General features: G+C 43.5%; 1 protein-coding gene across 4 annotated transcripts in view; it reads left to right on the top strand.

The window, feature by feature from the left end:
• LIMCH1 (LIM and calponin homology domains 1) overlaps window positions 1–15640 on the top strand; it is a 283557-nt gene that overhangs the window by 113378 nt on the left and 154539 nt on the right. For all 4 annotated transcript variants that reach the window (XM_075567302.1, XM_075567284.1, XM_075567275.1 and 1 more), the window contains exon 3: window positions 14790–14859. In XM_075567302.1, coding sequence (XP_075423417.1) covers window positions 14790–14859 — 70 coding nt within the window. The remainder of the gene's footprint in view (window positions 1–14789; window positions 14860–15640) is intronic.

Below are 15640 nucleotides of genomic sequence, written 5' to 3'. Positions count from 1 at the left end.
TTCCACCCCTTTGCTTTTACATGTCAAAAACAATCTGATAGATTTAAAAGGGTTTAACTTGACGTGATTTGTAGGCTTGACATGTTTTGGCCAAAAGATGTAACTAAATAACCCATACTTATGAGATAAAAAAATTATAGGATTCATTTCCACACTTTTTTTTATGTTGATGTGCATTGGAGCTTCTAAGGCCTCGGTCCCGCTGCGCTCGTTGGCGCGGGCGGCGGGTCGCGAGTTCCCCACCAGCAGGGGAATCCTCGCGAGCCGGTCCCGGTCCCCCCTGGCTGCACAGAGCACTACACGCTGTAGCGCGTCAGCCGCTGGAGACACCAGAGAATGGTGTTTCCTAGCGTTGACGCGTGACGTGTGTGGCTGTGAGCCAATGGGGAGGGGAGGCTTCGGGAGGAGGAGAGGCTTCGGGGAGCGGGGAGGAGTGTGGAGTGAAAGCAGGTGAGTGCCTTTCTCTGTGTGTGTGTCTGAGTGCGTGCCTGTCTGTGTGTGTATGTGTCTGAGTGCGTGAGTGCCTGTCTGTGTGTGTGTGTGCCCGAGTGCCTGCCTCTGTCTGTGTGTGTGTGTGTGTGTGTGTATGAGTGCGTGAGTGCCTGCCTGTGTGTGCGCGCGTGTGTGTATGAGTGCGTGAGTGCCTGCCTGTGTGTGCGCGCGTGTGTGTGTGAGTGCCTGCCTGTGTGTGTGTGTGTGTGTGTGTGTGTGTGTGTGTGTGTGTGTGTGTGTGAATGAGTGCCTGCGTGTGTGTGTTTAAACTTACCTTCCAGCTCCAGCCCGAGTCCGTGGAGGGAGGGGGGGGGAGAGTAGCGGGTCCCTCCGCTCAAGCCACGCCCCCCCTCCCTGTCAAACCGCCCACCTCCCGCCCACCTCCCGATCAAACCTCCCACCTCCCGCCCACCTCCCGCTCCGGCTCCCGCTCCCTACAGACCGCAGATCGCGGTCTGTGTATCTCAGCGCACCGCCTGTCAGCAGCGCAGGTGCGCTGACTCTGGGAGCGGGGCCTTAGCCTTACGGTTATATGTAGTTTTTAACCTTGGGCACCACCATTGAGGATAAGTAACTGAATTTCATTGGTTAATGATACGCTTAAGAGTCTGGTTCATTTTCAGCGACATCTAGTGTATGTGTGGCAGGCCGGCTGGGATTATCGCGGGACTAGGTGCAGGGGCTTTTGCGAGGCCTCTTACCTTGTAATTCCATCTTCCATTGGGAGCCTTCCCGTGATTCATGGATTTTATTTCCTTTTGTTACTTCTGGGAGAATGCATTGTACATCATTGGGGTTTCTTCTCACTTGTCCTCTGCTAGATTATGTCTTGTGTTTTCTGTGTTTGTTTACAATTTCATGTAGAAGTCCTCAACTCTCTTCATAACTGCATGGTCTTTTATTGTTGATCCATCAACTTTTTTTGAGTGCAACAGTTTTGCCTTTTCCCAATCATAATTTGCTACTTTGTCTTGAAGCTTGGGGTTTTTTTTTTTTATAATATATGTTCATTTGTCTTCTTCACCATATCATAGTTTACATGTTCTTACAGGATACAGCGATGAGCAAACCGCAACAGAGCACAACAAAATGGGAAAAAATAATCATAAACAGGAAAGTGTGTTTTCCATAAAAATTATTTAATGGTCATAGGACAAAAAAATAGCAAGGTGTTGCCCTACCAACACGTTTCACGCTAAAACTAGTGCTTTCTCAAGGTATACATATCATACTAACAGTGTATTCATACTGTAGATAAATGGTGAAATAACTCGCCAATCGTAAAAACGTAAATGGGATCCACCCCACAGCGCGTCCGTCAACTTCTGGCACTTCCTAAAGGCACACGCGCGCCCCCACGTCACGCATGCCAGCCACGCCACAGACATCTAACCCACTACAGTAATGAGCACAAACATGGGCTGTCCGTGCTTGTTCAAAATCCATACTCCTGGCATGCTTACCACTAAGCAAGGAGAAGATGCTCATGAAGCAGGGAGGCATCTATGACACACGGGCACATGCGCTTAAGTTTAACCAATGAAGTGTTACATGTTCTTACACCTTCAGTTATACGTTTGCGGATTGTCTTGCACAGCTCTGCTTATTCACTTCTTGTTCTTTCGTCTTGGGATTGCTTTGCTTCTTGCCTCCTCATTTAATTGTTTTGTCTCATTAGATATTTTTTATCCAGTCTATTGTTGGAGATTCCTCCAGTTTTTGGGCGATTTCAACTACAGTCTTCATAATTGTTTTAGGTAATCAAAGCAGATTAATTAAAAAAAAAAATCTTTTTTTTAAATTTATTTTTTTAATGTACAGTATGCAGCCTTTGATCACCGTTATTGAAAACGAATTACCTAAGCTGCTGATTGATTCATTCTCCAGTGATCGAGCCGAAATGATCCTGCTTCCCAGGGTTCACTAAATGGCTGCCGTTCCGTTTGAAATCAATCCTTCAGTCAGTGTAACTCAGAAGCTACAATGTATTCTGTACAATGTATCCAAAAAGACTGTTCATGGTCCCAAAGCTCAACGAAGTATCCGGCCGCTCCTCCTCTTACCGTGCACCACAAAACTGGAACAACCTACCGGAGACTCTCATCCACCACCAGTTTAAGTTCTTTCAAAACTAAGGCTGTCTCACATTTTAATCTGGTCTGTAACTGTTACATACGCCTATAATATATATTATCTTTAATTATGCATGCTATGTCTTGTATATAATGTATACCCTGTTCACTTATGGAACTGTATTTGTAACCATGTATTATTTGTTTTACTCTATGCCCAGGACATACTTGAAAACGTGAGGTAACTCTCAATGTATTACTTCCTGGTAAAACATATTATAAACAAATAATTCTTGCATTACGAAGCTAACATTATCTAGTGTTACAGTTTGCAGCTCAAACTGCTAAGAATATTGGCAACAAATTATCACAAACTGGAAAGTGTTACAAAAATCTTGCACTGCTGGGAAACTGTTTAAAACCTGCTATGTAAATCAAAGGATTATCAGTATTAAAACTAATTAAAAATGGCAATACGAGTTCAATAAAAAAAAAAAAGAAAAGGTGGTAAGTAGCCCCTGACGAAGACTATTAAGTAGAAACGCGCGTTGGGTGGAGTCACGGATTACAGAGTGGAACTTTGTTGGCGACATTCAGAGTGGAAGACTACACCAATCAGCCCAGTGTATGCTGTGATGGCCATGGAGCAGATGCTGTTGCTGTGAGGAGTGTTATCTATCCATATGACCTAGGGTGGTCTGAATGCTTACCACAAAGACACTTATGTAAGCGGAATACTTTGTGTTTTTAATATTAGCAATATTATACTATTTTGCTTTTTCTCCTTTTGTATGTGGATTTCCCTTCCTTTCTTATTGAATATGATCGGTGTTGATCCGGAGCATGTATCTGGATAAATAAAGTTGGTAACTTCTAACAACCACAACGCCCTTATATCACGTTGAACACGTGAGTGCAAACTTTATAGAATCTTCATCATTGATCACATTGTTGTAATTGACAATATTGCACTATTTGGTGTTTTCATTTACTCTCTACTATGTCCTGATGAGATTTGCGCACCTGTTTTCTTCATCTATTATAGACTAAAGCTGTAACATTCTGGGAATTATTGAAATCCCTGCTCTCTGATTGGTTACAATACCAGGCATTATCCATTCATTATGGCCCGGAATTTTTGGCACCCTGCCAAGTTTTTCAGCCAATCGGCTTTAAGTTCTCATCCGCAAAGATTGAGATCATCTCTCAGACAGGGGAGGTGATTGGACAGGAGGCAACAGCAAGGCACTGACTCCTTCCCCATCGTGCCTGCAGAGAGCTATGCACAGGAGAGTGAGGGAAAGGTGTGTGTGTGTGTGTGTGTGTGTGTGTGTGTGGCGCGGGGGCTGCAGTGTGTCTTCAGTTTGTGTCTTCAGTGTGTGTTTTGTGGGTGATGGAGGGGTGCATAGTGTTGTGTGTCTGGGTTTACATGGGGGGCAGCAGTGGATGTAGAGGGGGGCTGCTGGTGTGTGTTTTGTGGATGTAGATGGGGCAGCAGTCTGTTTTGGTGCGTCTATAGTGTGTTTTTGGGTGTAGAGGGGGGGCGGCTGTGTGTTTTGAGTGTGGAGGGCCACAGTGTGTAGGGGGGACGTGTGTGTGTGTGTGTGTGTGTGTGTGTGTGTGTGTGTGTGTGTGTGTGTGTGTGTGTGTGTGTGTGTGTGTGTGTGTGTGTGTGTGTGTGTGTGTGTGTGTGTGTGTGTGTGTGTGTAGAGGGGACTATGTATGTACAATTTCTTTTTTAATAAAATGACAGTAAAAGCAAATTAATGTAGACAATCATGCTGATAAAAGTCAATATGACTACAAAAGTGTCTATCTTTTTTTTTTTAATGAAAGATGTAAATAATAAAATAAAAACAAGCCTACATTTAGCCTATAATAGTAATAATCCCCTCAGAACAGGGCATAATATTGTGTATTATGCAGGGTCTTTCTGACATATGTCCTCACCTTGTCTTGAGACCACAGTCCTTGCGATGGGGTTCCCCCGACAGCAAACGGGTCCTCCATCCTCTGTCCGGTGAGCCGGTAGGCCCACCCGCGCCCGGGGCAGAGTTTGCGGACCCCCAACCAGGCGCAGGGTCCCCCCACCGGCATTACTGCTACAGCCGTTCTCCTGTCTCCTGCTTGCGCCGCTATCTCGGGTCTGCTGTTTGTGCTGGGACGCCACCATTTGCCGTCGTTGCCATGTGGAGCTTGCTTTGGGGGCCCCGATCCTCATCCTCGGCCCTCTGACTAGTGGTCTCCTGCGACGACCATTGCTCTCCTGGTTCCCCGCAGTCTCGGCGTCCGGTGAGATATAATTTTTGTTTTTCCCCCTCATTCCCGGGTGAGTCCTGCCGCGGGCGCCCCGGACCCTGCATAGCTGTGGATCATTTCCTATAGAACCGCATCACATTCACTGGCAGGACGTCTCTATGCAAGGGATCTGTGAGGGGGTGGTGGGCCGCTTTAAAAGTTCATTGGCATGTCTGGTATAGCAACTCTGTCTCTCTTTAAGGCCTTAATTGGCCGCCATTCCTCTGAACGCGTAGAGTTTTTTTTTTTTTTTTAGAAATTCGGCTCCTTCCTCCAGCATATTCCCTGGTAGGATTGATGTAATCCATCTGGATACGAACTCCTCTACATCCACAATCTCCTCATGAATCCCCCTGATTCGCACATTGTTTCTTCTGTCCCGATTTTCGGAGTCGTCTTGTTTGTCTAAGATCCGCGCAATTTGTGTTTTTTAGGTATGCCGCGGTCTTTTCATTCTTCTTCACTGCTTTAATCGTGACATCCATTTTCCTCTCTAGTTCATCCGTTCTGTCTCCTATTTGGCTGATGTCCTTTCTTAATTCCTGCAGCTCAGATTGCAGCAGTGTTTTAAGGTCATTGAACAGTGATATTAAATCCCCTTTCAGGTCACGGTGTGTGACCAGTTCTCGGTCTCTGCTGGCTGGTTGCTCACTTTGTCCCTCCATTTCAGAGTCCGAGCCATGACTTGACTCCAGTGCAGGAGCTCTTCCCGCTCTGCTCAGGTCTGAGTTAGCAAGATAATTCTTTAAGTCCATCATATTTTTCTTTCTCTGGGATCCTGTTGGCATCCTGAGAGCTTCCCTTGATAATTTCTTCAGTTTGTTTAAACTTTTGGTAGCTTTTAATGTTGTTTTTGCATCTTATAAGGCTAGGTACTGGCGGAGCAGTTTCTTGATGCTGCCATACCAAATGCCACCACGCATGCGCCACCGTTTTCTTCTTTTAAAGTTTGCATTCAGATGTAATTTGCAGCGGACCAATCGTTGAACACTCCTTGTGTCAAAACGGTTACGGACTGTGCAGTCTTCACTCATGTGTTTGCTAGTTGGAATATAGTCCATTTTATACTTGATTCCATTGGGGAGAGGCGGGTGTATGCCTTTTAGACAAGGGAGCGCAATCTTTTTTTCTCTACGCCTCCCTGTCATCTGTGTCCCTCTCCACGCACGCGCGCCCACCCCTGCTTACCTTGGTTCTGACGTCATGACGTTGAATTGCCGTGTCGCCGTGTCGCCGGGAGCGTCTGAATCACGTAAGGAGAAGTTTACAGTGGCCTTGCAGCTCCCTCGGCATTAATTTAAATGCCTTCGGGAAGCGTACGGTGCTTCTGTAAACCCTGCGCCCCCTGCAGCGAATCTCGTGCCCCCCACTTTGTGCACCCCTGCCTTAAGACCATGATTCATGTTGCCATCTTAACCCTTAACAATTTCTGGAAACCTATTAATAGTGTATATATCCTTCTGCTTTTCTCATGATATATACATTTTTTTTAACCTTCGGTTGTCAAGCAAATAAACTATTTTAGCAACCGCTTTAAAGAACTTTGGCCCCCCAGGGCGTCTGCAATAAAATTAGAACAATTGTCCTCACAGGCTGGATCTTCTCAGGTGCTCTGTGTTTTAGAGAGAGGATGCTAGAATGAGCATGTCTTTAAATAGGTTTGTTCCTATGGAGATGAAAAGACAGATTTGAACAAACATCCTGGTTCTTATTCTATCAGTCCTGGAGAGATCTGACAGTCACTGTTGTTTACTTCAAAGAAAAAAGGCTCTTGAGTAGGCAATAGAAGTATTAAGGATCATTTTCTTAATATCAAACTGTATTTCCAGTCTTTAACAACTTTTAGTGATCAGATGCAGATGTGCAGTAAATCCCCTGGTATTACTTAAATAGCATTAATAGTAACCTAGCTACAGTGATACTTTGCTCGTCTGTAACCAGTACATATGGTATGCTCAAAGTATTCAAGGTAATCTTTTGGCTTCTACTCAAGATGCTGCTGTTCTGTTAGCTGCTAACTGCAGAGTGCTCAAAGGACTGCGGCCCCTTGCCAATCTTTCTAATTCCCTTATTCTGCTTTTGTAGTCGTTGCACTTCTTACAATCCCCCTGGGGACCGAAACGTCGAGCATGTGTGCATTTTGGACCCAATAAACCAACTTTTTGAGTTATCTCCTGTGCTGTGCCATTATATTGGGTCTCTAGGGACCCTTACAGTGTATAAATGTGTGTGTGTGTGTAATACATACATACATACATACATACATCAGGGCCCCGCTTCTCGGCGATCCGCTGTTACGGCGGCACCGAGAAGGGGGCCGCCATGTTGGTTTGTAAATCGCGTATGCGCAGAACGGGCAGGTGCGCCCGGCGCAGACCGCAGGTTGTGCACGCATACCATAGGTTGCACATGCGCAGAACGGCAAAAATGTCGGTTTGCGCATGCGCAGAAGGGAAAATCACCGGATTCGCTTTCCGGCGATTTTCACTATACGGCGGGCCTCTGGAACGGAACCCACCGTATACCCGTGGCCCTGCTGTACATACATACAGAGCAGTGCATACAGATATACGCACAGATGTAACACTCTAAAAATATTTTTAAATACCAATTGTAAATCAAAGTTCAATCCAACAGACACATCCGGTAGAAACTGTCCTCTCATAAAAAAGAGATACCCCAAAGCCAGGTTCAATTGATGTGTGGGTCTGCTGCATCGAAGGGAGAATCACTCCCAAATGACTACAGTATGAAAAAAGAAAGAAAAAAAGCGCACTCCCCATGTGCATTATCTTCAAAGATGCAGATACATTTTTTTATTGACATAGATGTGTGGTAGATAATCCAAGATTTAGGAGATTAAAATTCACATAAAGGTATCTTGGCACTCGGTAATCCTGATGTAATGCAACTGGGATGAAAAAGGGGAGAGGACCTCCAGATCGAATCACTGTGACCCGCACACCTGTAGACCCGCCGCCAGAGAGAGAAAATGTTCTCACATGCCAAAAACAACAGCAGCCAAAGTCATGATGATACCAGGCGCGGTATAGAAGGTAACGGTCCAAACCTCCTCCAGTTGATAGCCACAAAGTGCCAAAACGATTACCGGTATAGCGGTAGCAGAGGTTAACAAGACACACAAAGATGGCGGATGGCCTCCTTGAAACACTTGACTTCACATTCTTGACGAATTAGCTCAAAATGGCGGCTAGCTGATTGCTAGATGAGCAGCAGCTGCTGGATTCATGGGTTTTATGAACTTTTAATTGATTCAGTCAATTGAATAATTGTTGAATAGGTGATTGGATACACCTTAGTGTAGGTATACATGTTTGTCACGATCACGCTGTCTGTCTGTTCACAGCCTTGAGAAAGGTTGGCTGTGTGTGCCACTTACTGTAGCACAATACACTCTTTTTTGGATATCTCGTTTCTGGCAGACTCCAATCCAGGTACAATTACTTATGCTTTACTTATGGGATGAGCACCAACCTTTACTGGAGCCAGTGCCAACTGCTATATATAATATAATATGGTGTGTGTGTGTGTATCATATAAAAATATTACTTGTGAGCACAATCACACGTCATAGACAGGTCTGCAACCCTGCTTTTCGCCATTCTCACCTAGCATACAGTGCTTCCACTGCAGCAAGGGATTCTGGGAAATGACATGCAAATGAGCACACAGTGCCACCTTTTGTCTCAAGTCAACATTACAAGAAAAACCCTTAAGCTAATGCATGCTGCTTTAAACACAGCTTTTAAACATAGCCTGGGATGAGATGCACAGCTTTTTATTCCCAGTTTATTCTCTCCATCTTTGTCCCTTTTTTGTAACTTTATGAATTTTGTTAATCCACTATTTTTTTATTTAAAGTGATATTGGGGATATATGGCAGCTTTGTGATTTTGTCCTTCAAATGAAAGTGTCATGATCAAATCTTCAATTTAAAAAAATAAAAAAAAAATAAATAGCTAACGTGTAAAGTCTTACCATATGGTCTTCAGTGTTTAAAAGGAGAAACTTATGTACAGTACTTGTAGCTGTTTCAATAGGCCACAGCCCTCTTGCATTTCACTTCTATTGTTGTGTTTCCTCTGCCGAGCTACACAGCTATTTCTTCATTTTGTGTGGATCCTTTGTCTCTTATTCAATATGTTGTGAGGCTGTCTTCTCTGAGCTGAATGAGTGGCGTTCGACTCATCCCCAGCACAGAGAAGAGGTCTCTCCTGCATATTGAATAGGACCGTTTCAAGCTGTGCCGCTGTCGCACTCTAACAAAACATGTGGCCTATTCTTGCACAGGAACGCAGTGGTCCTTTTTAACGGTGCTGGCAAAACAGTTAAGTTAACAAGTTGTTGAACGCGTGCCTATGAAAACATGTTAATCAGATATGCAATAAAGAATGCGATCACACAACAGCGAAGGATTTCAATTTTCAACTGGACACAGATGGACCTCTAATCTTTAAAGTAACTTGTTGATCGTGACGTCTCCAGGGAGAGGCCTCTTATTGTGATTGTAACCTTTCCTGGTTACCAATGATAGGCTCAGCAAATCGGCTCTTAGATGTAATCGTATAGAGTTTCTGCAGATTTGTAATCCTTTTTTTTTTTTTTTAAGTTGTCCATGCTCCAATTTTTATTGTTAAAGGTTTGAACTGTTAATGTCAGCTCCAGGTACCCCCTCCTTCCAGATATATATATATATATATATATATATATATATTTTCCTCCTTAGGGGGTGCCGGCATCTGCAGCCAGGGAACTGTGTGCCTAACATAATGGCGGCATTTAAATGTCTCATATCACGCGGGCCAATATGAAGCTGTGACGTTATCCAGTGCGGCTTACTTATTTGCCCCCGTGATCTCTGGAAGCAGACGGCCACCGAAGCTGAAATTAACACAGTTTGGCTCCAGAGACCCCCTGCTTCAATCCAGTAATAAAACAATAAATACATTAAACCTGCATTGGTATTGCCAGTGGCAGATTTCAAAATCCGCCGCCCCCAGGCACTTGCATATGCCAGCCGCCTCCTTTCTGCCGCCCTCATCCCAATTCGCAGTGTCAAATGACGCCACGGACGTCACACGGCGTCTCGTTGCCATGGTAATGCACAGTCATGGCGTTACTTGACACCGCAACGTCACGTTGCCATGGCAACGAGGTGCCGTGTGATGTCCGCGACGCCATGTGATGCGAATCGGCAAGGCGGCAGCAAGGAGACGGCCGACATATGTAAGTGCCTTTCCATGAGGCCCGAGAGCGCAGCAAATGTATGTATGGGGGTAGACATTTTTGCCACCCCCAAATTTTGCCGCCTAAGGGAAAATCTGCCACTGGGTATTACTGCTTTAAAATCAAACCGGAAGCATGACTCAAACACAGCTACATGGAGAACTCCTAAGTTGCAATCTCCTAATGATATTCTGTTCGTGGGAAGGGGGTGGGCAGATGTTGACACTCATAGTGAGTGAGCAGAGGCCTTTTATAGATTTTGATGTAAGTGAACATGCCAGTTACATAGGGAGGTGAAAGCAATAAAAAAAAAAACCATTGGACCCTGCAAGGAAATTTGGCTACAGGTACGAGTTCTACAATTTGTAGGATGCTGCCGATTTAATCTGCTGGATTTATGCTGTGGGTATCCACAATATTGAGACTATTATCCATGTTATTGAATTACTGAGGTCTTTTCCTCCTAGAATCTAAATAATGACTCTGACACAAGGAGAGATGATATTTAAAGTCCCTTACAATTGGGTAATATTGGCAGTTACAAGTCTAGCTCAATATGTTGCGTGCGGAATCACTCCTGCATTATTTATCAGGCCTGGGTAGGTTTGTCATAAAGTATATTCAGGGCCGCCTACTTTTCCGAGGCACAGGATTAGCGTTTACACTGGGGGCCTCCCTGTCGGCGGCCGTGCGAGACCGTCTCACGCCCGCCTGTCTCCCCTCTCCTCTTTCTACACAATACAAACCTACCCACACCACAATACCCACACAATTACCTTGGGGCTGGAAGGCCTCCAGTAGCACGCTGGTCCCGCGCACGAAGTTGGGCCCAAGTTCAGACGAGGCCCGGCAGCTGGACGCAGAAATTGGGCTGTCTTCTGGCCAAGCCCCCGTCAGCCGCTAGGCCCAGGACCGTTTTCCTGGCTCTTCTCTCCTTCCCTGGCTTCCCCCCCACACACACCTTCTGTCGCCAACCTGCATGCTTGGCAATAAGTCTTTAACAGGTGTCTCCTTGTACTGTACATGTACTATTTGCAGTGATTGCTTTGGATGTGGTGTTTTCAGTCTGGGAGCTGACATCTGCAACATATTTGCAAGGGTTTATAAAATCAATGGCAATCAGATAAATAGGCGATATAGTTTGTTTTTGTTTATTTTGGATAAAATGTGGGATTCTCAGTGCTTTAAGTAGCATATGAAATATAACCTATGTCTCAAAGACTTCCCCCTAAAGTGAAGTTCTATTAAAACATTGCAAACCGTTTATCTATCAAGTTAATTTTAGGAACAGGGTACTAGTGTCCTTATAGCTTTGTCCTCGCAGAGCATATGTGATGTACATGTATACTTACATACAGTACACAGAAGCTGCAGTTCATGTTACAAGGAAGATTGTTGTAAGCATGCAGTGGTAAAACCTAAACTACCCAACAACACACTTCTACACCTCATAGAAGTGGCATATTTATTACGTTGGCTTCTAATATGAAAATGTCTCTCTTTTACATACTTTCCCAGGATACTAGGATTCTATGTCTGCCAATAAATGGCTCAGCTCTGTCCCTATTTAGAAGTTGTTCTTGTGGCTCGCCGCTGGAAAGACTGAAAAAGCTCTAATCAGTTGGATCGGTAAATCCAAAGAAGCAACAATGTGCAGTTTTTTTTTTAACCGTCTGGGCTAAAAAGAAATAAATACATGCCTATCAAACATGAACATTTTTGCTTGAGGCGTAAAAAGATACACTGCTTTTGTTATGGGCTAAAACTGAAGAAAATAATTAATTTCAAAGTATCCATCAGAACCGAGGCTTAAAGGCGTTCTTAGAAATGTTCACCATTGTAAATGTTTATTTTAATTTCTGTATTTCTCAAGAGGAGTGAATGTCGCAAAAAAATATGATCAGGCTTGGGGTATTTTTATATGGTTTGGGGTATTTTTTAACTGTATTGGGGAGGGTTATTATTTTTGTGTGTATTGTTTTAAAAAATATATGTATTGGTATATATCTTGTGAGTGGGAGGGAATTGAGTGAGTGTGGGGTAATTGACGGAGGGAGAGGAGAGGGGGTGAGGAATAGAGGGAGTAAGAGTGAGACGCAGGGGAGAGAAGTACATGCGAGGCGGGAGAGTGAGAGTGGGTGAGACGGAAGGGAGAGAAATACATGGGAAAAGAGGGTGCTCGTTAGGTGTGAAATGGGGGGGGAGGAGAAGGCCCCTCTTAAAATCTTTGTCCTGGGCCCCACAATTTCTGTTGGCGGCCCTGTGTTTAGCTGCGATCTAAAAGATGTCCATTACTCTGTCCTGGAGAAGCACGTCGTGTATTTCAGGACCTGGAATGGATACTTGGGTTTTTGTGTCACTCTCTACGCTTGCAACAACTTCCTTTGAATGCAGGTCACTTGGAAGATTATTCTTTAAAATCATGCTATGTACCGAGAGACCTTTTACAATGTGTTACACTTGTGACTTCCTTCCTTCCTTCGCTGCTCGGATGTATTTCCAGCACATTAAGAGTGCAGCCCTTCAAACTGTTCAGTCTTCTGCATTGTGATCAGAACTACCAAGAATACAAAGTTTATTGACCCCATCCTATCAGTAGATCTGATTATTATTTTATTTTCAGAAAGCATAATAGAACACGATTCCTTAAATTAGGGAAGAGATGGGGGTGGGAAAGTGGACAAACTCTTTCAGCAGACTTGGATGCAGTTGGCAATGCTAGACTCGGGAGTTTGTTACCGTGCCAATCTCTCCCAGCTCCCACCAATTAAGGAGGAATCTGAGCTTGTACTTAAATCAGCAGTTGACATCCAACAAAAAAATTCCCACCACGCCCAAGAGAACGTGAACATGCCCACTGCATAATGAGTATCGATCTATAGAGTTCTAATGCCCACAAAGTTGCCTCTTTGCAGATGATGGAGTGTTAAGTTTTATTGTGCGTTTGTAATGTTTTTATGATGGTCACATGCCAAGAAGCAGCAGCACGTTGCACATTTTATCTAGATCTGAATAAGAAAGTAGGACTCTTAATCTTAAGTGCACATTTTTTAATGTTTTTATTGTAGATTACATTAAAACAATCATTTTCAGATGTCTTTATGCTTTCATGTAAGTGTTTTTCAAAGTCCAATCTGATGTCCCGGTAATAAAAGTGAATTTTAAAGCGGCAAAACCCCTGTTACCACCAGTAGCCTATAGGAGTTCAACTCCTAGAATGTTTGTATCTTGTTCCCAGAGTATGTCTTGTCCAGCAAAATATAAATAAAGTGAAGTCTTAAATATCACGATTTTATTAATCTCCAGCGGTTCCATGGTAACCTTTACACTGCACTGGGCTCCGGGAAGAGCTTCATTTACATCTCCTGGACCGGTAATATTTAAAATGCTTATCTCCTTAACGGAGCATCAGATTTAAAAAAATAAATAAATAAACGCTTTTGTAAAAAGCAAGAAAAGATCCTGTAAAAAAAAAAAAAAGTGTGTGTGTGTAAACCGAAAAGGGGGATAAGAAGTAGCACCTACTGTATATTAAACCATTACTTTACTCTATAGTTGGCTGATTAACACGAATACTGGCCAATGGGATGATGGAGTGAGTGCAGACTAACAGTGCTAAAATAAATAATAAATAACTAGTCTATCAATGTAACACTATTAAGCAAGCAATACATAACATATAAAAAATAACATGAATTATAAATAAAAAAATATACAAAAGATATACATATGTCTAAAAAATATATAAGTAAAAAAGATATGTATGAAAAAAACAGTCCCAATACAGTCCTCTGGAGTCCTTGAAGCCTGAATGTAAGGTTCACCAATCCCACGAAGATATCTGCAAAAAGACAAAGAAAAAACAGGCGAACTCCTAGTGTATTAAAGTATATAACAATTTTATAGGACTGGAACGAATATAAAAAATGTGCACTCACAAACAAAGCTATAACATCAGCATGTATGAGATATATTGCCGGTCTGCGCTTGCGCACATAACGAAAACCGCCGGTTTCGCTTTCGATGGGACTGCTGCTTACTTGGTCATATCTTCTGCCAAATAATTGCTGCATTTATACTAAAATCAGAAGCAATAAAGTAGACGCTTAATTACTGTGTATATATGATCATGCTAAGGGTCCCTTAGAGCTTATAATATCCCAAAGTGACGACTTCTTTGAGGAAATAAGGCCATCTGCAGTGTCGACATTCTCATGTTGTTGGTTTTGTGAAATTATATTCCCTTCTGTTCCCTAAGCTAGAGAAATAACAGAAGAGATATTGCCATAGTAATGCCTTTGGTGTTTGAGTTTGTAAAAGTTGCAGTCTTGTCTGTAATACCTAACCCCTCAAGGGACCCTCTTGCATTCCTGGGTCTTTAGGTAGCAAAAGCGCTAACTGGTTGGACATGTGCAGTCACACTCAGTATTTCCTCTTGCTAACTTCTGGAAAGTGTAAAACGCTCTCAAAGCCGCAATTATCCTGATCATTGCTTTTTTCCGTACACTTTCCTGAAAGACCTGGATCTCTCATTTCCCAGCTCTTTCTGGAAATAAAAATGGCTGCTCCCACTACACAGTACTTAAAAATAACTTCTGCTTTATTAATGTAGTCGAACTTTAAAGTTTGTAAAAAAATATTATTTGTTGCCCTAAAATATGTGCCTATTTTTTTTTTTAGGCTGTTGAATGCCATTAAACCAGGACTTGTAAGAAAGATCAACAGGCTTCCAACGCCCATTGCAGGATTGGTAAGTGACGCTGAGCTCTGAGGAGCAGGGTTTTTTTTTTTTTTAAACTTTGGGAGCAAGGATGAAAATGGTAAGAAAAGGATAAAGAAACGTATGCTAAATTCCCAATCAAAAATGTGTTGGTCTATGGTTTTTGGTCTGATTAACTGAGGAGAATACTGATTATAATTTAGTGACCATAGGGCTGTCCACTCATTTTGGTTTGCCATTGCTTCACATGCTGACCTCCTGACTTTCAAAAATAGATCGTATTTTAATACTGACCTACAGTATTAACTGGGATTCTGCTTCTTAGCCATGGTTTTAGAAGACATGGCTCCCTTGGCAGCCATTGGTCGTTCATATGATGCTCAATGTCACGTACACACTAACATATCTCCCATAACTAGGGCCGTCTGGCAGGTTGATGGGGTTTGGGGCTGGAGGAGGGCGTGCGGGGGGGGGGGGCCCTCTTACCTTCTCGGGCTTCTCCTCCTGCTCCTCATTTCTGTGGTGTCACGTTGTCTTGGCAACATGTCGTCATGGCAACGCATCGCCATATGATGATGTGTTGTCATGGTTATGCGTCATCACAAGGAGAAGATGAGAAGCAGGCGGAGAAGCTTACAGCTCTGGAATGAAGGTAAAAGGGACTTACAGAGGCTCTGTGCTCTCCCCGGCAATCGGTTTCAATGTTGTGCGTATCACACGCTTCTTCGGAGGAGGAGTTATCTCCTCCGGCCCTGAGAAGCATGTGCTAAGCACGAAACGGTCCATCGGTTTTTGTTGGCATCACGACGGT

Source organism: Ascaphus truei, chromosome 1, assembly GCF_040206685.1.
Source record: "Ascaphus truei isolate aAscTru1 chromosome 1, aAscTru1.hap1, whole genome shotgun sequence".
NCBI lineage: Eukaryota > Metazoa > Chordata > Amphibia > Anura > Ascaphidae > Ascaphus > Ascaphus truei.
The sequence above is the reverse complement of the archived record's forward strand: the minus strand, read 5'-3'. Positions and strand labels throughout refer to the sequence as shown.